Raw genomic sequence first — 24466 nt, 5'->3', positions numbered from 1 at the left:
CACTGTGGGTGATAGGATTCTGATACCTCATAAACACCTTTTTTTCTGAGGAAGTGCTGCAAATTCTTCAGGAGGCCATGAAACCTCCTACTAGGAAATCCTACTTGTCCATATGGAAGAGGTTTTCTATTTGGTGTCTCTCTCGTAACCTGGACCCACTTACTGTGGATGTTCCTTTGGTTCTGTCTTATATGTGTGAGTTGCTCAATGCTGGCTTGGCCTATTCTTCTGTTAAGGACAATTATCAGCTATCTCTGCTTGTCTTCCTTCTTCTCCTCTTTTAACCTCTAGATTTGAAGTTAAGCAATTTCTTAAAGGCCTCCATAATATTAGACCTCCCAGGAAGCCTTTTCCTCCTCCCTGCGATCTTAGTTTTTGTTTAAGAGAAGATGACTCAGGCTCCTTTTTAGCCTGCTGCTTTAGCTTCCTTACAGCATTGTTTTTGGAAGACTGTTCTCTTGTTAGCTCTTACTTCTGCTAGATGGGTGTTTGAGTTGCAAGCCCTTATGGCTTGTCCTCCTTTTTTTGATCTTTTATGAGGATAGGGTGTCTTTGCTCACTAATCTTTCTTTTATGCCTAAGGTGGTTAATGAGCTACCTTTTAATCAGTCTATTAATCTGCCTGCTTTTTTTCTTCTCTCAGCAAAGTGACAGCGAGAGGGTGTTGCATAATTTGGATGTGCATAGGCAACTCAGGGTTTATTTGGATAGGACTAAGGCTGTTATAAAATCTGATCAGTTGTTTGTTTCTTTTCATCCTAGATCTATGGGACTAGCTGTATCCAAGAAAACTATTTCTTCTTGGATTTCTACGGCTGTTTCACCTTTTTACACTTTTCATGGTAAGAACCTTCCTTCTTCAGTTAAGAATCATTTTACTAGAGCTGTGGCTTCTTCTGGTGCTTTCCTCAAGGGCTTAGATACTAATTCTATTCTTGGACTTCTTTGCATATCTTTACCAAGCACTACAAGTTGGATGGTATCACTAGAGCTAGGGCTGGTTTTGTTAGTGCTGTTCTTCATGGCTTTTTAGGGGACTCTTCTGCTGCTTCCTCCTCACCAGTTTCCTCTTGAGCTTTGGCACTGTCCCATCTGTTAAGAATACTGCAGCAGTGAATGTAAGGACATAGTACAGCTGTGTAAAATCTTACCATAATGGTAGATGTCCTTGCCTTCACTACTGCCATATTCGCTCCCTCCCTCCATCTCCCAAGTGCTTTGCCTTCCTGGATGTACAGGTTACAGTTTGGGTTCCTTGGACTGGTGTTCTTACTTGGGCAATCAGTTCTGTACATGGTATGCCTGAATGTCACCTTTATGCCCTATGGTACACAAGTAGCATTTTGGTGACATTTGGCATACCTTAAAGCAATGGTAGGCTTTGATAGACTGGCAGGACATCTGTTAAGAATATTGCAGCAGTGATGGCAAGGACATCTACTGTGATGTTAAGATTTTACACAACTGTACTATCACTAGTACTTACCTACAATGCAGACACTCAAATTGGGAAACACAGACATAAAATCAATACAACAGATATCATCTCAACACAAAAATAATATCAGAAATCATCTAAAATGGCAAATGAACAAATGGGTTTCAAATGTTCAAAACAAATATGTTACCAACTGAAAACCAATGATGCCAGGTGAAACACAGATATCTGAAACAAGAGACAGTGATTCTGCTTCACTAACATGACTTAAACATGTACACACTATAGAGATTTTTACTAATTATCTTAATTGCATGATAATCACTTCACTACCTGGCTATCTGTAAAATAGTAAATGTTTCAGACTTAGTCTCATTCTCATATGTATTGTACTACTGAATGACATGCTACCTTTTTCAGCCTTGTACCACTAAAAATGTCAAAGTTTGAACAAGAAAACTACAGTGTTAAGTTTAAGTATGTATGTATTCCAAGTATGCATATAATCCTATAATTCTGTACTGGTATCTATATGTGACTGTATTAAACTGCCACTGTTTAACTCTTATGTAACTATCCACATGTGGAGCTTTTCTCCCCGGGCCTCCGCTGAAAATGGACCTGTGTCCAGTTGGACTATCCCGGTTAACAAATGTAAAATAAATAAAAATAAATAAATGTGGATGAGTGGGTTGTTTGAAGCCACCTCCCCATCTTATACAAATCTTCCAAGGTCACAGTAATTCTACGCACAATAAAGGCTGCTTATCGCTTCTTTTTGTGATATTCCTAAAGATAATGATGATGTAGTTATTCTGTCATCGATATGACGGACCTTCTAAATTTTAAATTCCCCTTTTAATTTGTCAAGCTTTGATGTTACGCAACACTCCTCAACAATGTATATACCAGCTTGGCACATAGAATTTTGCCCCAGTCTCAGATGAAAGTTTCATGCATTCATCAATTACTCATCTGTTCTAACAGCAGATTGTATAGCTTTTTAACTGCTGTTTTTAGTCCACTATAATAGAAGGACAGGCCACTCATGTCTACAGGCTTCAATTGCAGACTATTTTCAATGATCTCCAAGACAAACTGAGTCAGGTGCAAACCAAAAAAAAAAACATATTAGCTGCCATTATCCTAAACATATCTGTAGCTCCTGAAGGGCTTCATACTAGTATCTCAACTTTGCTACAAAATAAATCTTCAAACCTTTAAAACAGCTGGTGACAGTAATTAAAAACAAGTACCTTCATTGCAGATTAAAAGAGAGATGCTGCAGATTTACCAGAGATTTGCTGAGTTATTACACTACTGTGTCCATTTAAAAAAATAATATCTTGCTGTATAAAAAAATACTTGGGTGAAACTTCCAAGCTCCAGTTTCTCTAGGATTCCAAGTACGGCTTCCAACCAAAGAAAGCATCAGGACGAATCAGCATTACTGAGTAAACAGATTACTTATGAATGCTTCTCGATCAAGGACAAACTTCTCTAGCAGTATTCTTTGACCTATGAAAAGCATCTGAAAACATTAGACATTGTACTCTGCACACACAGGGCAGTCCCCTTCCTAACCTGATACTTTCAGGGCTACCTCCAGGACAGGGCATCTTATATAAAGTCAAATAATGCTTTATTAAGGCCAAAGTCTATCTCTCCATCAATGGTCCATTTTTTCTGCCTTCCTGATTAATATTTATACAAATCCCAGAGAGGAACATATTAAGCATACAATATTTGTACAATACAAGGTCCCTTGGTATGTCCTTCTTTTGATTATTATTGCAGTATTACTACCTAATGTGTTATCATGTCAGGGATAGACAAACATCTAGCCAGAATACAAAAGCCTAGGCATCTTTCTTTTCCACTGAATGTCCAACATATGACCAAAGCAAGCCAAGACTATGTGATTCACAAGGGATGTATGGGCACAAATCACTTTTGTCTGATATGCCTGAGACTGTCAGCAGTCTTCTGCAATTTTTTCCTGTTTCCCTTTTTATTAAAGACATGCTGATGGCATGTGTGTTTTTTGTTTACCTTGTACAGCATGTCACTCAAGATACAGTTAAGTTAAATCTTACTGTAATATGCTGGCTCCTACTAGCAGACTTGTACTGTGCTCTGAATATAATTCTGTTCTGAATATAATTTTCTGTCACAGATATAGCCTTTTAGATCTGTTTGTAGTTTGATTTTAGGATTTTTTTTTTTTGCAACTGTGGGTGTACTTTGTCAGTTTTAGCAAAAATGGCCTTGTGTCATTATATGAGTTCCCTTTTAAATTATGCAAGGCTATTATTGGTTCCTATTGTAATCAAAACCACTGACAGTGTTCATTTATTTATTTATTTATTTAACATTTGTTTACCATGAAAGTCCGACTTGGAGCAGCGGAGGCCTGGGGAGAAATGCTCCAGATGCATATCTTTGAAACGTGGACTGGAAACAGGAACACCCGGAGGAAACCCACATGAATGCAGGGAGAACATGCAGACTTCACACAGAAGGCACTCCAGCTGAGAATCAAACCAGAGACCCTCTTACTGTGAGGTGATAATGCTACCGCTGCACCACTGTGCCATCCACCAGTACTACAAGGGTGCAGAAGCAGGCAGAAGGAAAACAGTGCATTAACACATTCTCCCTCAACGAGTAAATAAAGATGGAATCCAATGCTATTAGAAGACAGTGATTATTAATTTAGGTTAATTGTATTAATTGATGGAAGTTCTTAATAAAATGTAAGCAATGCAAACATGGCTGAGACATAACTCAGCATGGTTAACTTATATTCTTACTTGAGGTCTTAATTTTCTAATGAGTTTCCTTCTGCATTGTCATGTCTGGGGAGGCTAAATACATTACTACTTTCCATTTTTTTGAATGGTTTTCCAGACCAGATTTCCATATACAAAGATAAAAGTATACAATATGCACTGCAGAGCCATCCTACAGAAAAAAATAACACATCCATTATCTGTGGGCCATATTTTCTTAAAAGATTGCACTTATCTTTATTGAGACCAAAAGCAACACAGCTAACCACAGATACACAAAAAGACAGCTGTCTAAAATGAAATTTTATACTCAAAATAATTTTAGGATTTCAAATCAGCAGATCAGACGTGCATGCCCACCTGGAGGTTCATGCATACTGGTTCAGCTTCCTTTTCTGTTAAACTGTCTTTCCTTTCAGTGACTACATACCTTTCAGGACTTTGCGTTGAGGTAAGTTGCAGGACCTTTGAGCTACATTGCATAACATTATATCACCTCCCCTCCTTTTTAAGAGAGAAATAGGTCTGAATCTTAAGACTGTCAATTCAAGAACAATACTTTTTCTTGACTTACACTAGCAAAGCGAAAAAAAAATGATCTTTTATATTCTAGCATTTTTGAGCACCAAGACATGGTGTAACATATATAAATAGATGTCTTCAATCTCTAATTCCTTAAATGTAATTATGTTACCTGTCACGTGTGGAAATGATTATGATAGCATGACTGGCAGAGATTAAATGCAAGGTCATGAGAAAAATACTGAAAGATATTAGAGCACAATATTTTTTTTTACATGGTGACAAAAAAGAAAAAAAAAAACAGAAATGGCCAAGTAACCTATCCTTCTTTCATTTCAGCAAAATGGATCCTTATAAGAGGATGTTTCATAACAGAAATTAAAGATGGTACTAAAGCTATATAAAGCTATATAAAGTTTTGTTGTTTTTCAATGTAGAAGAATTAACTTAATGAGTTATCCAATTGTCTTTGAGGTCTGTATGCAATTTAACTTGTAATTCTTTATCATTTATCTTGTCTATGTGCCTTCTGTTCATTCTGAACTATAGTTTCAAATATTGGACTATTCTATACGTGGGTGACTCAGTAGCTTGTTCCTGTTCCTTACAAAATATTAACAAAAACTATGCTCCCATTTTTCATGTAAAACAGCCTTTTATTGGAATTGGTTTTACTTAATTGCACTCACCAGGATTTGGACTGATCTTGGTCAACAATGGTTGAGATTTCAGTTCATTTACATGTTTTCTGACAGTACATTCAGTAATGCCTCTATGTCTATCAGCATTCTTCTCTCCTGTTCATATATTTTAACTTTTGCTTTTGTGTTTGACACACTTTCATGATCATTCAGTAAGTAGAATTGTATACTTTCTTTCATCACTATCCTAGGATCTCCTGTTCTTTTTTTCCTGTTTACTATTCAGACTTCTGACTTTTGTCTGGCATATTCTTGCATAGTTATTATGCCTTATATTCTGCAGAAGCATTACTTTAATCTGGTCACTTTTCTGTAGATATTGACCATCACACCCTGTGTGACATGTTTTATAAACCATCAGTTGCATTCATACAATTTTTTCATCACTTTCATTTATTGTGTTCTTTCCCCTCCACTATTGTCCTTATGCTTTGCACCCTCTCTTTTAATTGTTTTGATTTTTTGTTCTTCTGTCTGATGGTCTGATACATGAGCACCACTGTCCTTAAGTTAAATCTGATGGCAAGAAACCCATAAGAAGATGCAGTAAGTAAAAAGACTTGCAGCAGCAGCTATTCCCCCCCACTGGCATACAGTGAAGTGTCCTAACTGGTAAACGGTGGCAAAGACAGACATTCACTGGTTTGGATACAAATGAATAATACCTGTCCACTTTTATGTGCACTCACCAGATGCACCACTCAAACATCAATCCCACTATTTAAAACTAAACTTAAACTCTTCTTTTCACCCAATTTGCTCTTTGCTCTTGCAATAACCCAGACTAACCTTTCATCTCTCCCTGCTTTTTTTTTTTTTTCTTTCCTTCTAACTATCTAACTCTCTACCTAACTCTCTCTACAAAGGCTGTTTGTATTACCTCCACTTCTAAATAAAGGAACTAAATCTCTCATCTTCTTTCTTTCTTATAAATAGACTGACTAGGTACTATACTTACTTTGTCATTACTGTCACTTTGTACACTAATACTTCAACACTAACACAAGATGCACCTCATATACTCAACTCAAAATTTTAATTTTTTTTTTAATTTTTATTTTATGTTTTAAAGCATATTTTATTTAATATTATATATATTGATATAATATTTGTTTAAAGTTTTTGTTTTGTTTTAGTCTAGAGACTTTTTTTCCCTTTTCTCCCCAGGCCTCCACTATCCACTGAAATGTTGTATCAGTTGGTTGGATAAAAATAAATAAATAAAATGTGGATACATAATATTATACATTATGTATCTGCAAAAGCTATATCAGCTCAATGTTTTCAAACCTTGGCTAATTCTTTCTTTCTTTCTTTCTTTCTTTCTTTCTTTCGTTTCTACCTGTTCTTGAGATCCTGTTTTCTGTCAATATTTTGAAAGAAAATCTCCACTGATTTATAACTGAAAAAGGGAACTTATGGTACATAAATGTGACTGACAATGGCAGTGTATGTATTAACAATCAGAATAGCTAGGACAGAAGTAAAGCAGGATATATATATATATATATATATATATATATATATATATATATATATGTATATGTAGGGTCTGACTGCTTCCTGACTGCTTTAGAGAATTACTAAACATTTTTCTAATTAACATATTAACTGGTACCCTACCTGATGAAGCATTGCCATTGTTAGTGATGTTTCTATAGTACTGTTTAGCCTCTCTTCACCTGTAACCCTGTGCAGTTTTTTCTTCCTATGTTTTCACTACAAATTGGTTCTGCACATATAGAGGAAGGAAGGAAGAAAACATCTTGAAAAGGCTAAGAAGAAGCTACCGAATCTGGCAAAAATATTAGCAAAATTATTGTTAAAATACAAGCTCTCACAGTAAAATAAAGGCTATAAACACATTTAGCAGTGTTTCTAGTCTTTTGGGGCCTTCAAAACTGATATGCATCAAATTATAGTTCTTAAAACCAAACTACAACTCAACTTTAATGGTTGAAAAGACAGAAACAGATGTGCTAAGATTTATAAAATCTTCATTTATTGCTCTTCTAGGCATCATACAATACATAACTTTGTTTTTAAACATTCACGTTATTGAACAGTATGATCTATGCAGAATCAAGAAGAATGCAAAGCCAAGTTTCATCAGAGCCAGATGATGTGGAAAACTTGGCTTTAACAAAATCAACTGCTTTCTAAATTCTTCCCCAGGTGCTATGTTTGCTATGTTTAGTAAAATTTTACATTATGCATTCATAACAAATAGTAATTTATATTATGCAAAGTTAGCAACAGTGAATAATGACAAAAGATCTAGTGTCTTTAAAATTGTAGTTATTCCAGTAATTCTCCCTTTTTGCCAGACGTTCCTGGCTCAACTTACCACCCAGGGCTTGTCACAGAAGTTATAGACAGAGTGGAGGGAGTTGACACTGGGCACTCCAGCATACTGAAGTCCAATCACAATGTTCCGGTAGTCTCCATTCCTTGCCATACTAAAAGCGTGCTGCCGGATCAAGACAAAATCAGGCTTGAAGGACCTGCAATATGAAAAGTGAGAAAAAAATGGAAACTAAGTCATATATAGAACAATGTTTAAAGATACAGTTTAATATCATAAACTGACAAAACGTTATGCAGCTCAGAATTAATATATAAGGTTTATGGCTTTTGATTTTTGAAGCCCTGCTTTCTCAACCTGCCATAAAGAATACCAGGATCTTAAACTGGTACATGAATAAAACATTCTAGACACATTACAGATTATTACTAATCCTGATGAAGTTCTTACGCTTTGTTCATACTTGTTACCTTAACTCATTGGGTCTATATTACAAGTTCAAAGTCTGAAAACTTTGAATCTCATATGGTTGACTCCATATGAGAGAAGTTTTGAAACATCGAACTTAAAATGTAAACAAAGTAAAAACAAAAAAACCTACTTGAACGCTCTATGCAGGGGGGCAAGCCCCCTGCACACCCCCACTACTTAAATATACCAACTCCGAGATCGCACTACACTGAAGTGAAGGGAAGAATTCCCTACAGTGATCTCCGGTGAAATGTTCGATGTTTGAAAACTTCGCTCATATGATGTCGATCATATGAGATTTGAAGTTTTCAGACATCGAACATTTAATATAGACCCAACCCATTACCATATCTCTGAACTGTCTAGATTTTCACAGAATGTCCAGATTTTTGCTTCATATTTCAGTCTGTTCTTCATAAAAATTGTGGTTTTCTGACAAATTACTGAGGATTGAAGTCACTGAATAATGACATATAATTGAGTTTCAGATTTCATGTCCTTGAGAAAATACATGCTAACACACAACCTGTTATTTTATCAATGTTTTAAGTTTATATGAGCAATATTTACAATCTTTCCCTATTTTTGGGCCTTTGTTTCCACAATATTTTTAGATTTGTCCCAATGTTTCATGCTAAGAGGTTGACAGGTATGCTCATTGCACCCTAATGATGCATCCAGGTGTTTCTGCACTCATATCCAACTGGTGCCTCTAGGCATCAAATAGTGCATGTTATTATTTACATTAATAATTCCAAAAGTACGCTACATACAACTTATTCAAAGATTTTGTCTTAAATCTTACACAGTGGCACACACAACTGCATTGATAGTTGACATCTTCCTAGTTCAGGTAAAGCGATATCAATGCTTGTTCATATAATATTTATCTATATTGTCATACATTTTATGTTTCTCTAAATATCTTGACAACCAAGCAGCATAGACAGAACTGCTTAACCTCAGATGAAAGCTCTCTGCTGGATGAACAAAATGCTGCTGACAGTATGTGTTTAACTTGAATTATTGCTGAGATATTGTAAGTTGTTTACAAAATATTATACATTTAATAGCCACTGTGTTTACTGTGACTTATAAAATCCAGTTTAAGACCTGAAATCTAATGAATACTACCACTATAAATAATAGTGTGTGTTGAATAGTTTGACATCTGCATTTCTTTGGTAACCCATGTGGTTGTAGAGATATGATCATTTGTTTGAAATGTAAAGGCATAACTCAGTTTTATTAAAGAGCTTATTCTCCACCCATTGGAAGTTACATTGCAAACGTTTGGCGCTCCATGGGGGGAATGAGTTAATAAGGAAGTGGAATCAATAATAACCAACCTAATGCCATGTAGACATTGATTCAGGATAGTGAAAGCCTACTGATACATCATGCACATTGATTCATATTTATTAATTCAGAAAGAAATTTCTAGAAGCTGCTATCTTCCCTCTCAGCATAATACCTTTGTTATGACTCTATAAATGTTGTGGTCACTGTGGAACACTATCACTTGTTAGTTAAGACTTTAACAATATTTAAAGTATCATGCACAGGTTGCTGATATTAACACCATCTCTGAGGTCAGGTAAGTCAGAGTAATTTTTATTTTTATGCTGTCTCACTGTTTTCATTTTTCCAATTCTTTGTAACTTTAGAGGTAGTATATTCAGAGGCTGGGGCATTGGAGGAAGAACACTAGCATTAGGGGTACACAGGAGGTATAGAAAAACAGTTTTCCTTGTTTACATTGTGTAGAACAGAAGTATTGTGCATTACATTATTAAGATTTTGTAGCTTTCCTTTATAACATTTTGAGTTCTTATTTTGTGAACCTTACAGTTCTTTATAGATCACAGACAGATTTATTCTAGTTTCCTCCCCAATTTTGCTTGAACCAGCATTTTTTTAGTGGAATGCTAACTCCAGCTATGGGCCTGTAGACTTCTCTTCTGATAAATGGGTTCACCACCACTTAGCTTCTCATATCGCTAGATCTGCATATTTTAGACATGCATACATATGTCTGTGCTGCCAACTTCTCTGTATTCACATATTCATATTTTCTGCCTCCTTTTATATTTCCTTAATAAGTCATGCCTGCTCCTGGGAGCTGCCATCACTTTTTCATTTCAGTTGTATATTCTGAAACTATGTATATGTTCCTTGGAGATGGCAGGTCAGTGCCCCAATATGATTTTATTTTCATCATTTAACTAACAATGTAGGTTCACTTAGACAAGATATTCCCTTGTTTTATAGGTAGCCTGGGATCACAAATAACAGTTTTTTTTGGCTTACTTGAGGTTACAAAATATGCAAATGAGATCTGAGGAGAATAAAATATAGGTTTTCAGATGTGCAGCCTGGTATTGTAAGTAGTTGGGTGGTACAGTGGCAAAGGAGGTAACACTTTTGCCTCAAAACAAGTAGATGCCTGGTTCAGCTCTTGTCTGGGATACTTTCCATACAGAATATGCATGTATTCTCTGTTTATGTGGGTTTGCTCCAGGTGCTGTAGTATCCTGCCATATTCCAAAGACATGGGTCAGGTGTATTGGTGACTTTTGAATTGCCCATAGGTGAGTGACTATGTAGTAAGGAAGAAACACAAGACAATCTATTTCTATTCCCACTCCGCTTGCCTCTGTGGATGGTGGTGGCTGCTCCCGAGGTCACTATTGTAGTGGGCTCTGATTTGTATACATGGCAGGATGGCCTATGATTATTGTGTTAGACTTTGTTCATCATTGTCTTCTGCTGTGCAGATTGTTACAGTGTTTTTCAACTGCGTGGACTCTGTTCTTCTAACATGTTAAGAAATTACCATGCCCAACCACTATACTTTACATCATTTTATGTTTTGTATGAAATTCTAACTATGTACATAATATTTGGTAAGCACTACCTTGCTTTATGTAGAGTATGTAGTTAAAATGATTGACATGAAGCATCTTTGTAAATCACTCCGTAATGCCTTAACATATTTTGCTGCAATATATCAAACAAATAAATACACAACAAATAATACCATAGTATTAGACAGGGAATTTTTGGTGCAAACAATTTCACTGATTTGGGTGGTATTGTATGTATTAATGTATGTACATATGTAGGTCTGACTGTATGTATGTATCCATCTGATTGTCTATGTGTCTACTTATCTATTTGTTAAAAAAAAATCTCACAAACTGTGAATACAAAACCAGGACACAGACCTTTAGAGTGGCACATAATTTATTGCAAAGGAAACAAGCACTTTCATCTCACATGTAATACAAAAGAGATTTCATCAGATCTAACCTCATTAGGCACATTCAGAATAAATAGTTTAAAATCAGTGACATGATTATTTTAATTAAAACAATTAAAGGCTCCTAAAGACATTTCAAAATACAAGACTCTTAAAGTACTTTATATATCAGATCACAAGTTAAAATTAAGACTATATAATAATGACCCTCTGTAAAAAATATAAATATTATTAATTATCTCAATTTAACATTAAGTTTTAAAAAAACATCCAATGGATGCCAAATCATTAATGCCAGGCAGGCCAGCCAACTTCATTAAAATGTAAAATCCAATAAAGTTCACATTTCTCCACAAGGAATGCCCAAGCTCTACCCCTAGTGTTTCGTGCAACCTTTTCAATAGCAAAAAATTTAAAATGATACCCTTGATGTTCTAAAATGAGTTTGTATAAAGTATTTGTAGTTTCTGTTTCTAAATTGATTTGATATTGGGGTTCAGACATCCAGTCTCTTAATCTATGCTCACTTATCCCAATATAAAAAGCTGAGCACTTCTGATACAGTGCTGCATATATGATGCCTGCAGTATTACAGTTAAATTTGCCCCTCACCCTAAAGGTAAAACCTTTGATGTCAAAAAGTTCTCCTAAGTGAATGTATTTACAAAGGGTACAACAACCACATCTGCCAATAAATGTCTGGGTACCCTCCCCAGTATCAGGAGTATGTTCAATCAAATTCTTAAAATTGGGTCCTTTTTGTCAATAAATTTAGGTCTGTCCCATATTTTTTTTCTTCACTATCTGATCTTCATTTAAAATCACACACTTTTTCAAAATAATATTCTTCACAATAAAATGGTCACTATTAAATGAAGTAATTAAAGATATTTTAAAATTCTGACTATCATTCTGCTCCATTGGAGAACAGGGTTGTATAGGTAGAAGTATTTCATGTTCATTCATAGTTAAAATGGGAGTAAAATAATTATTCTATCTTTTTTTGAACCACTTCATTTTTAAGATTCTCAATAAAATCTTTGGGGTAACCCATCCTAGAGAACATCCTACTCAATAAGTCACACTCAAATAGGAAATTCTCAAATACTGTTGTCATGCAGGTCATCCTGACAAACTACTGTTTAACTACTGATGTTTGCTGATTTAAAAGGTGGGAACTACTGAAATGTAAAAACATATTTGAGTAGGTGGGTTTCAATAAATTTTGGATGTATATCTCCCATGGACATGATCTTTTTCAAGTAAAACATCAAGGTAACGAATACTATTTTCTCCAGTTTCATAGGAAATTTTAAATAGATACTTGTATTACTGATATAATCAATAAAATCAATAACATTTACTTTGTCCTTTACCTAAAAAAATGAAGATATCATCCAAATATTTATTTATTTATTTATTTATTTATTTATTGCATTTGTTTACCAGAAAAGTCCACTGGGCCTAGATGACACCATTTTCAGTGGAGGTCCAGGGAGAAAAACTCCACATACATTAAAATACATACAAGAAAATATCACACACAATACAGAGTGTATATATATATATATATATATATATATATATATATATATATATATATATATATATATATATGTTGTGTCTTTCGGCTTAGGGGTCGCCACTAATGTTTGGTAGTGGATTTTTACGTGCCGAGTTACCAACCCTGACGCACAACCTTCAACGAAGGCACACCCATTCATGCATGCCTCCACACAGAAGACGCTCTAGCTGAGAATCGAACGGGACAACGTCTTGCTGTGAGGCGACAACGCTACCGCAGCACCACTACCGCGGGTTTTATATATATATATATATATATATATATATATATATATATATATATATATATATATCGTCTTAGCGCATGGAAAACAGTTTGAGAACAACAGTGCAAATTATTTGTATCCATAGTGTGAGCATAGAGTACGAATCATTTACATTCATAATACATATCTATATTATATAATGTTATTAGCACTGTTGGAGTTGGTGCAGAGTATCAGATTAAGGATAATAATTATTGGAGATATCTTAAATATAACTCACAGGTCTCAAACCATTTAGTATTAAACAAAAAACTGTGTTCCCATTCCAACATTACAATGTTTGCAAAAAGACACCCATGGGCAGCACCCATGGCAACACCTTTTTCTTGGACAAGAAATTCATTCTCAAAATAAATGTAATTATTTTTAATATAATTTCTAAAATCTCCTCATATAGGCTGATGTGGTCTTGATTCATCCCTTTCCTAAATAAAAATTCTGTGAACCACAAAATGCCAATGTCATGCTGAATCATGGAATAAAGATCTTTCACAAAAGTGGTCAAGAAGATAAATGAATTGTTAGAAATGAGATTATTACATTGTTTTAAAACGTCCCAAGAATCTAAAAACTTTGCAAAAGGGGCTGCAATGGAGTTTCAGGCATCAACTATAGGATGGATTATATATGGGTGGATTATACAGTTCCTTGTGGATTTTGGGGAGACCAAAATTGATAGGAATGACAGGATTCCCAACATGTAAATATTTATACTCATCCAAGGAAATATACAGATCTAACAACATATCACTGAGTTGTAGACAAATGTTATGATATGCAATGCTAAGTTCATTTTTAGAAACTTTTTGGCAGGTATCCTCAAACAAAAGACTATGAATTTAATCTAAATAGTCCTGTTGGTCCATAGCAACTAGATCACCTTCCTTGTCTGGTTGCACAAGTCTAATGCTCAAGGTTTTTACCCAATTAAACAGTTCACGTTCCTAGACATATTACATGGATTATTCATTTTCTTTAGTTTTAAGGCATGTCTTAAATCTACTTTACAAACCTTATCAAAGAAGGCCAGTGTTCGATATAAAGGAGGGTTGCACACATTATTCACCTGAAGTTGATTTGACAGAGAACGTGTAGTAGCTGTCTCATTGAAAGAAATAGAAAAATTTAATTTCCTGATGAATAGTTTAAAATCCATTAATGTATTAGCAATATTCACCATCTGTGTTGGTACAAACATCAGCCAGTTAGAAAAAAGCTCGGCAATTGAATAATTTGATGGTTATAAATTAAAATTGTAAATGGTAATTTCCCCAAAAGAATTCATTACCAAATTACATGCAACATTCTCCTCATTCAGTGAAGCATTCATTATCTCCACCTCCCATTTCCCTTCCTGTTGCACTGTTGCTGCCAATCCAATTGGTATGGCTGGTGGGACATGTTCAGATTCTGGCCTACCCATTGATTTTGTTGTAGAGGAGGATCTGGATTCCAATTGTTGTATTGGTTCACTTGATTTTAATTTTGTTTCCGTTCTTTGATCATCTCTGAATACTGAAGCTGTGGAAAATCCAAGTGAGAGGGGACATAACCAGTATGATTGCTTGTAGTTCAATTTGCAAGTTATATTATATATTATTGCGCTCATTGGCTGGTTGGTGTGTGGAAACATTAGTGAACTTTCTCACTCATTCTTGTGATGTATGGGGGACTGGATAGGCATTGTTCTGGCCGTAATCATTATGTCCCGTTGAAGTTTTTTAATTTTGTGTCCCTCATTTTAGCAATTAATTCATTAATATTAGAAAAGATATGTGCATATTCCCCTTTTCATTATTCAAAAAGGCGATCCATGGTAATGATATTATTCAATGCCCCAGTCTCATTCATTAATTCCTGAACCATGTTATCGTTGTATTTGCAGCCCTGTTTGTCAAAAAGGGCAAGTAATTCCTTGTGAAGCAGAGAGTTTTTTACCAACTCAGTGGGGTACTTCCAGGACCTTAGACCGTTAGGTACACTGATGGTGGAAATAGATTAAATGAGGTATGCGTTTTCAAGTTGTAGTTTGCACACCTTGGTAAGTTTGTATTGAGACACATCCAAATTTTCTGTAAAGGTAGGGGCCATCTATGCCGTATTGCTGGAAATTATATCTAAGCCCCATTGGAGCCAATTATTCAAACAAAGAACATGTGAACTAGGAGGAACACAGGCATCAGATGTTAAAAAGTTGGACAAATTACCTAGTGGATATGCTCCTGTAGTAGAAATATTAGGGCTGATAAATGGTTGTCCTGGAGGGCTAGAATAGGCATTTAAACTTGTAGGATGAAGCATGCTAGCTTCCTCCATACACTGGGATAATTGCTGTACCAGCACATACTTCTCAACTGTCCAGACTTTCACAGAATGTCCAGAATTTTGCCTCATATTTTTGGACTGTTCCTCATAAAATGTTGTCTTTTGGCCAATATCTGAGGATTGAAGTCACTAAATAGTGACATACATTTGAGTTTCAGAGTTCATATCCATCAGAAAATGTGTGATAACACAAATCGTGTCATTCTTACAAATATTTAAGTTTATAAGAGCAATATTTAAAAGCTGCTCTTATTTTTGGTCTTCTGTTCCCCCTTACTTTAGCCTTTGTCCAGATTTCCTGTGCTAAGAGGTTGAGAGCTATGTACCAGCATAGTAAGATTGCCGACAGATGCAGCCAAATCAGTCATACTGGTGTCAGTAAAAAATAATTGTAAATTACTACTCACTCCTCCAGCCATCTAGTCAAAACAGGGAAACAAACTTACCGTTAAAAAAATCTCACAAACTATGAATACAAAACCAGGAAGCAGACCTTGGAAGTGGCACAGAATTTAGGGCAAAGGAAATAAGAGCTTTCGTCTCATATGCAATGCAAAAGACACTTCATCAAATCTAACATCATTAGGCACAGTCAAAATAAATCATTTAAAACCAGTCACATGATTACTTTACTTAAAACAATTAAAGGCTCCTAAAGACATTTATTTATTTATTTAACATTTGTTTATTGGGAAAGCCCGACTTGGAACTAAGCCAATTTTCAGCAGCGGAGGAAACTGGAGCACCCAGAAGAAACCCACACAGATGCAGGGAGGACTTGCAGACTCTGCACAGAAGGCACCCCGACCGAGAATCAAAATAGAGAATTTCTTGTTGTCAGGCGACAATTCAACTGCCGCACCACTGCGCCATCCATATTTCAAGTTTCAAAATACAAGACTCTTAAAGTATTATATATCAGATCACAAGTTAAAATTAAGACCATATAATAGCATCCCTCTGAAAAAATAATTATTATTAATTATCTCAATCTACTTGCATTTGTCTGTTTCTGTTTTTAGGTTCTGATATACAATACCAAATGCTGATGAGATGAAAGGATGAAAAAAAATGCTCAAAACACAGAAGGGTGAAAATATCAACTTCAATTGTTTTTGCAGGAGGGGCAAGTCTCAAATCGACAGTTGCACAAAGTCAAAGAAAGAAAAAATATCTCAAAACAAGTGAACCATTACTGGTGCACACTTAGAAACTGCACCTGGAAATGTTTTCCTGACAGAAACAGCATTTGGCATTATGCATTTTGTCTTTCTTTCTTTCTGCTATTGATGTACTCATAATTTTACCTCAAGCAACTGTAGGGATGTCTATCTCTGTCTTCATATTGCATGTTTTCATTCACTCTGTCTATTCATATATCGACCTGTCTAATACTGTTTGCCTACGTATAAACTGTTATGCTGGTCTGGATGGGTTGAATTAATGGCTAATTTCTTTACCCCACAGATACAAGGTACAGGGTTTGATTCTAACCTCTGATTATAAATGAATCCCCAACTAACATACCCCCCACACACATTACTCTTAGCTACCTCCTTACTAACATACCCCACCATGTAGGCATCTAAAGTACTTGGATAGGGAACTGGGGTGGGTTACATAGCTAGGCATATAGAAATCCTGATGGTTATTACACTACTATAAACCTATGAACTTTTTATCTATATGTATCTGTTAGTGTGTATCTCTATCTCCATTGTTTGCTTGTCTTTTTCACTCTTTATCTATCTATTCATCTACCTACCTATTTATTACTGAGTGCCTAAGTATAAGTTCTTATATCAGTCTAGATATTCTCTAGTTGTATATGCATTTCTGTCGGTCTGTCCGTCTCTCTACACTTCTAACTTTTTATCCCTGTCTCAATAGTTTGCCTGCTTTCTCTCACTCTAGCTATCTGTCTAGTCATCTAACTACCTGTCTATTACTTGGTATATAGGTATATCGCTTCTGTTAGTGTAGATGCTATCTAGTTACATATTTTTCTCTCTGTCACTGTCTCTTGTTTTTTGAAGGGACCATCACTGAGCCAGTAACCAGGAAGCACATCCATCCCTTTCAGACTTAGACGAGGCATATTTAATATAGAAGAAGGTAGTTCTAACTTCCTGTGCTGGAGCTGACAGCACCAAATTACAACAAAAGCCTTCATTTAAGATCTGTAAAATAAGAATGGATAGTTAAGACAGCAAAGTATAACACAGTGCATCTAATGCAGGCTGCATCATAATCATTTGTTTCAGTTTCTAATAAACTCGGCTGTATTTGTAGATGTTATTAGCATGTAGCTGTAGGGCTGTTAAAATGTTGCCGTACATAATGCATTGTGTGTTAAACTCTACACAGTGTAGTCACCGAGATGCAGATATGTGATCTGTGCTTTTAGAGATGTACCAGCTGAATTTATAGCAGGGCTGTGGGCTATAATGGCAGTCCTGCTGCTTGTCACAGTACTTCAGTTGATAAACTGATGACTGCCTTAGTGTGTATAATTATAATCCTTTTGTTTTAAAAAAAATGTCTTACAACACATTGGCAGATCCTGTGAGGAGACTGTATTACTCCTACAGAAGAGTAATTCATCTGTTATTTGCCCATTTTTAAAAATGTATTAACTTGCTCTGCAATTACCTGAGCTGGATCTGAGATGAAGTGACAAGGGCAGAAAACCAATTCTCCTGTCACTTTGATAAATAGAAACAGGACATTCTGGCAAAATCAAGTGACTGCAGGTAAAATGTGCCCTTGTGTTTATTAATCCACATACAACTTCCTGGTAAAAGGCAAATTGTGATCTTTGTTCACAACATTTGATGAATACTGTGTCAGAGTTCTACATAAGCTGAAAACAGACAGCTAAAGAGCTCACAGAAATGCCATAAAAGTAAAATTCTAGATTTTTGCAGAGTACATGCATTTTACAGTGGTAACATAGTTTTCATCTACTATGGAAGAGGAAAAATGGGTTGTAAGGTCAGTCGGATTCACTGAACTGAAGAAAGATGCAAGAAGTTGCAGAAAATCCACTATGTGCATGATAACCATCACAGGGAGAAATTACTTTATCAGTAGAGAGCACACATGAAGCACTGGCAGAAATAGCAGCAGATATGGAGAGAATGTTGGCAGAATATGTGCATTGTTTATTTAAAATGCTGTTGCACTACAATTACAGGTTACCCAGAAAAGCAGCCAAAGCAGTGCATTAACCTTTTTGCATTGCCTCTGTTTTGGAACAAGACTGAAGCACTTTGGAGCATGCTTTATACACACACACACACACACACACACACACACACACACACACACACACACACACACACACACACACACACACACATATTATTATACTAATAGTATATATAAATATATATTAAATATACTTACCTTTTACCTCATGACCTGCTTTTTCTACCCGACTTAACAGTAAGAATTTTATAATTCTTTCTTCTGTCTTTTGTCCCTCACTTGTATAGTGCTAATTTCTGATTTATATATTTGTATTAACAGTTTGACTCATATATTCTTTAAATTCTCTGTGGCAAGCACTGTGGTGGCAGGACAGGTAGCTTTCATCCTTCTAAGTTGGGAACTGCTGATTGAGAGCCCAGTGTCCAAGTGTATTAGTTCTGGTTTAGGCACTTGGGCTTCAGGCCAGTTATTTTACATTAAGAAGGTTCGTGGTCTGCACTCTTGTGGGAGAAGAGGCTGGACTCTGCCCTTCTGAGCTGGGAATTTCTGGTTAAAGGTTTATAGTGCCTGAATATTTGAACTGTATCTTACGGAAATTGGTACACCTTGTTTCCTGTAGCATAGACTAGATCCAGGCCTGCTGAATCCAGCTTTGTTTATATGCTTGTTGTTTGTTTGCTTGTTATTTCCCTGGAAGCTAATTCCACCTAATACGCAACTTCTCAGCGCTTCTGTGGATCACTAGTGATATCTGCATTGCTTACTGTACTTATTTCCTTGTTTCACTTGAAAGAAAGTTACTGTTTGTCGTTTTTGCATTTAGTTACTTGTAACACATTGCACTCAAGTTACCTGGCACTTGCTCACTAAAGCAATTATATAAGTCAGCACTAAAAATTAAAAGCACTACACCCTCACTCCCCACTGGCCCTTGTTTTCAATTAAGGATTTCCCAATATTATTCTAGCATGTCCAAAGGTCAGTTGTCAATCTCCTCTCCGGTCCAGCTGGTGAATCTGGGAATCTTGAGGCAATGTTATAACTGCCTCATGTACACAGACAACCCTCTCCTCCTCCCACATAACACAAATACTTGCGAGAGATGCAGCTATTTAGCCAAACTGGAGGCTGAGCTCTCTCAACTCAGGACTGGCAAGACCAGACAGGAGGAGAAGGCAACTACACACACCACAAAACCAGCCTCACATAATGCTACCACTCCACTGAATCAAACACATAAACACACAAAGACATACACGGAGGCTCTGAGTAAAAATTTACCTAAACAGCAGAGGCCTCCAAAGCAGACACCCAAACAACTGCTACCTCAAGACACCCCACAAGCAACACATAAACCACAAAAGCAGTGTGCAAAGCAGTCACAGCCCTTAAGGCCAAATACAACACCAAACATACTTGTCATAGGTGACTCCATAGTCAGACACACTGACGTCCCACTCACCAGGCTGAACAAGGAGAGGGTCACAGTAAGCTGCCTATCGGGCGCTAGAATCCGCACATAACACAAGCACTCGGGTCACTCCACGGCAAGTACAAATATGACACAGTCATTGTCCATGCTGGTGTGAGCGACCTGAGACGTACCTCCCTGGACTGCATGAAAAGAGACATAGAGGAGCTCTCTGATTATGTAGCTCAGGCAGGTATGACCCTAACCCTGAGCAGTATCCTTCCTTCACCAAGAATGATGCCACAATATAGAGACAAGATGATCAGCTTTAACAATTGGCTTAATGTCTGGTGTCATTCAAAGGGGATCCAGTGTCTGTCTGCCTGGGATGACATGCTTGACAAGCCACGCTGCTTAAGGGACGGCTTGCACCTGTCACCCTGGGATTCGGATATTGGCTAAGGCTCTTGCCACCCCATAGTGCCTTTTTAGGCAAGGCTCAAATTCTAAACCTACCACCCTGGAAAACAAAAATGGGAAGAAACTGAGGGTAATGCTGCTCAATGCCAGAAGTCTAAATCTCAAAATGCACGCACTCGAGGCCCTTCTCAGTATGGAGAACATCGATGGCTGTGCTGTAACTGAAACCTGGTTCAAGGCTCCTGAGAGCACCCCGGCACTATTAGGTTTTACCTCATATCATGCGTTCCGGCCCCAAAACCCGGACCACACCACAAAAGGAGGGGGTGTATCCATATTCATAAAGGATACCCACACCTCCAGGTTGGTGGCAACGCACGAAGCTTCGGAAACCATCCAGGAGCAACTAACCATAGGCAAAACTGCTCTACAAATTGTAGCATGCTACAGGCCACCCTCTCAAACTCAGGAACCCCACACAGCCTTCCTGAAGACACTAGTGGGTATAAATGTATCTCCAAACACCATCATATTGGGTGACTTCAACTACCCGAATATAGACTGGGAACATTACTCAAGCCCTAACTTTCTAGCCCAACAGTTCCTGGAGTTCATAAATTCAAATTCCACGGAACAGCTAGTTACTGTTCCCACGAGAGGAGAAAATATACTAGATCTCATTGTCACAAACATGGGGACAAAATGCTCCACACCGGAAGTATATCCCTCATTGGTGAGATCTGATCATAAACTAATCTCACTGGAAATCCACATCCCGCCCCCACCCCAAACAAAAAAGACCATAGTGAAGAACTTCTCTAAAGCAAACTTCACACTACTCAAGACTGGTGTGGTATCCTTCAAGGCCCCTGAGCCAGTGGAAACCACAACCCAAGCTGCGGAAGCCCTTACAAATGCCTTCTATGAACACCTCCAGGACTGCATGGATCAGGCAATCCCAAATAAAACCAAGACTCTTTCCACAAAGGGCAAACGTCCAGTCTGGTGGACCCCAGCCATTAACAAACTTTACAATAAGAGGAGAAAGCTATTACATGATAGAACAAAATCCATAAAAGGGAAGTCACCCCTGATCATTATTAGTAAAACATACGAGCACTCATAAAATCAACTAAGGCCAATTTTGAGAGAAAAATTGCCATGGATTCAAAGGACAATCATAAGGCCTTTTTCAGCTATGTTAGGAACCTGGGTGGAAACTCCCAGATATGCTCAGAATTAGTCCAAAATGATACAAAAATCACTGAACCCACAGACATTGCCAACATACTGGCAGACAGGTTCAGTGCAAACTTCACCCCTCCCCTAAAGGAGAGATAACTATCCCAGCCGAGTGTAGCCTCCCGGACATCTCAAATGCGCAGGTGAAAGCTGCTCTCTCTAAAGCTAAAAACACAGCATCAATGGGACGGATGGTGTCCCCGGCTGTGTGCTACGAGCTAAATGAGGAATTAAACCCGCACATAAGGCAGCTGTTTAATCTCAGCCTTACCACAGGATCGTGCCCAAGGAGTGGCGTCGGCAACTGTGGTCCCACTCCACAAAGGCGGTGCCTCTACGGACCCTGGTAATTACCGCCCCATAAGCTTAACAAGTCTAGTCTGCAAAGCTATGGAGAGGATCATAATGGAGCTCATAAACAAAGATATAGGGGACTTGCAGACATTGGACCCGACCCAGTTTGGCTTTGTCAAGGGAAGATCATGCCTTTTGAACTTGGTTGACTTCTTTGAAACAGTCACCAAGGCCATTGATGAGGGAAAGACAGTCCATACAGCCTACCTTGACCTTGCAAAGGCTTTCGACACAATACCCCACTCGGGTATTGTAGAAAAACTTACCAGCTTAAATGTAAACCCATATGTCACAAGATGGGTTGCAAACTGGCTTAAGGACAGAACCCACAGGGTTAGAGTTGCTGGCGCTATGTCAGACTCCAAGCCGGTCACAAGTGGTGTCCCACAGGGCTCGGTCCTTGGCCCCCTATTGTTTGGCACCTACTTCTTAGAAGTACAGGCCAACATGGGAGGACTTTGGCTGACAAAGTTTGCAGACGACTGCAAACTGGGCGCCATAGTGGAAAGTGCATCGGACACGGATATCCTTCAGAAGGGACTCACGGAAACAGATAGCTGGTGCCAGAGCCATGGCCTGAAGTTAAACGCCAAAAAATGTATAGTCATACCCTTTGGGAAAAACAAGGTAACCCCAAGCTACTATATAGGTGGCAATCCACTAAGCACAGAAGAGGTTATCAGGGACCTGGGGACCCTGGTTGACAGTGGCCTTTCTTTTGACACTCACGTTGCTAAAGTGGTTAGGAAGACCTTCTACATTGCCCACCTGATCATGAAGGGATTCACATCCAGATCTAGTGAGGTCATTGTTCCCCTGTACTCTTCACTTATCAGACCAATGATCGAGTACAATGCCCCATTCGGGATGTATCTCACCCGACATCTGCAGCAATTGGAGAGACCACAAAAGTTCCTCACCAAAAGGATAAAGGGACTCCAAAATCTGTCATATGCTGCCAGATTGAAGAAACTCCAGCTCTATTCAGTCGCATACCGTCTGCTCAGAGGTGACATGTGCCTGACATACAAGGCCATGTCCAACCCGGAATTAATGGACATGCTCCACCTAAAAAAATCCAAATCCACCAAAACCACTAGAGCAAGCGACTTAAACCTTAGCACAGATATAAATAGGACGTGCTGGAGGGATAGATTTATCACTCAGAGACTCCCTGTGCTGTGGAATAAAATCCCGGTCCATGTGAGGCAGAGCACCTCGCTGACTCTGTTCAAGAGAAATCTAGACCTGTGGATGGGAGATCATAGGTTTACCCCAGGAATCATCTCTGTGTCACTGCTGGACAGAGGCACAACAAACTAATGGGCACAGTATTTTTTCATATAAGGGGTGGCGTAAGCCACAAAACTTTGGGCTAGGCTTATAAATGCCTTAGGGCAGATAGCCTAGTATAAACCTATGAACCTATGAACCTATGAACCTATTGTATTGTATATATCACATTACTGTGTGGAGATTTTCTCACCGGGCCTCCGCTGAAAATGGACATGTAGCCAGTCAACAAATGTAAAATAAATAAATAAATTATATATATATATATATATATATATATATATATATATATATATATATAGTTCATAGGTTCATAGTTGTGTACTAGGCCCTGGAGCCTTTACAAGCCTAGCGCATAGAAGTGCCCTGGCACCATCCTGCCCGAAATTAGTTTCCAGTGCCTCTATCAAGTAGAGCCACTGGAGTGATCTCTGGGGTGAACTTTCGATTTCCCACCCACTCATCAAGATTTCTCTTGAAGAGGGCCAGTGAGGTGCTCTGCTTGATATATATGGGAAGTCTATTCCAGAGCATGGGCAGTCTCTGGGTTATGAACCTGTCCCTCCAGCATGTTCTGTTGATTGTGGTAATGAGGTTGAGGTCTCTGGAGCATGTGGTGCGGAGGGATTGGGATTTCTTTAGATGAAGCATTTCTAACAGAGCTGGTTCAGACATGGCTTTGTAAGTCAAACAGAGATCGCCTCTCAGTAGATAATATGAGACAGAGAATAGCTGGAGTTTTTTGAGTTTGTCCATGTAGGACATGTGTTTAAGGCCTAGGATCCTCTTCATGAGGTACTTTTATGGCCTTTCCAACTGTTGCATGCGTCTAGTGAGGTACATGCCAAATGGGGCATTATACTCGAT

General features: G+C 37.6%; 1 protein-coding gene across 5 annotated transcripts in view; it reads right to left on the bottom strand.

Moving 5' to 3' along the window:
* The window catches only part of SYN1 (synapsin I), a 2007545-nt gene that overhangs the window by 1197792 nt on the left and 785287 nt on the right, over nt 1-24466 (bottom strand). For all 5 annotated transcript variants that reach the window (XM_044080298.1, XM_044080299.1, XM_044080296.1 and 2 more), the window contains exon 4: nt 7801-7957. In XM_044080298.1, the coding sequence (XP_043936233.1) occupies nt 7801-7957 (157 nt within the window). The remainder of the gene's footprint in view (nt 1-7800; nt 7958-24466) is intronic.

Source organism: Protopterus annectens, chromosome 8.part0, assembly GCF_019279795.1.
Source record: "Protopterus annectens isolate FY-2018-M chromosome 8.part0, PAN1.0, whole genome shotgun sequence".
NCBI lineage: Eukaryota > Metazoa > Chordata > Ceratodontiformes > Protopteridae > Protopterus > Protopterus annectens.
This window is presented reverse-complemented; position numbering and strand designations above follow the sequence as displayed.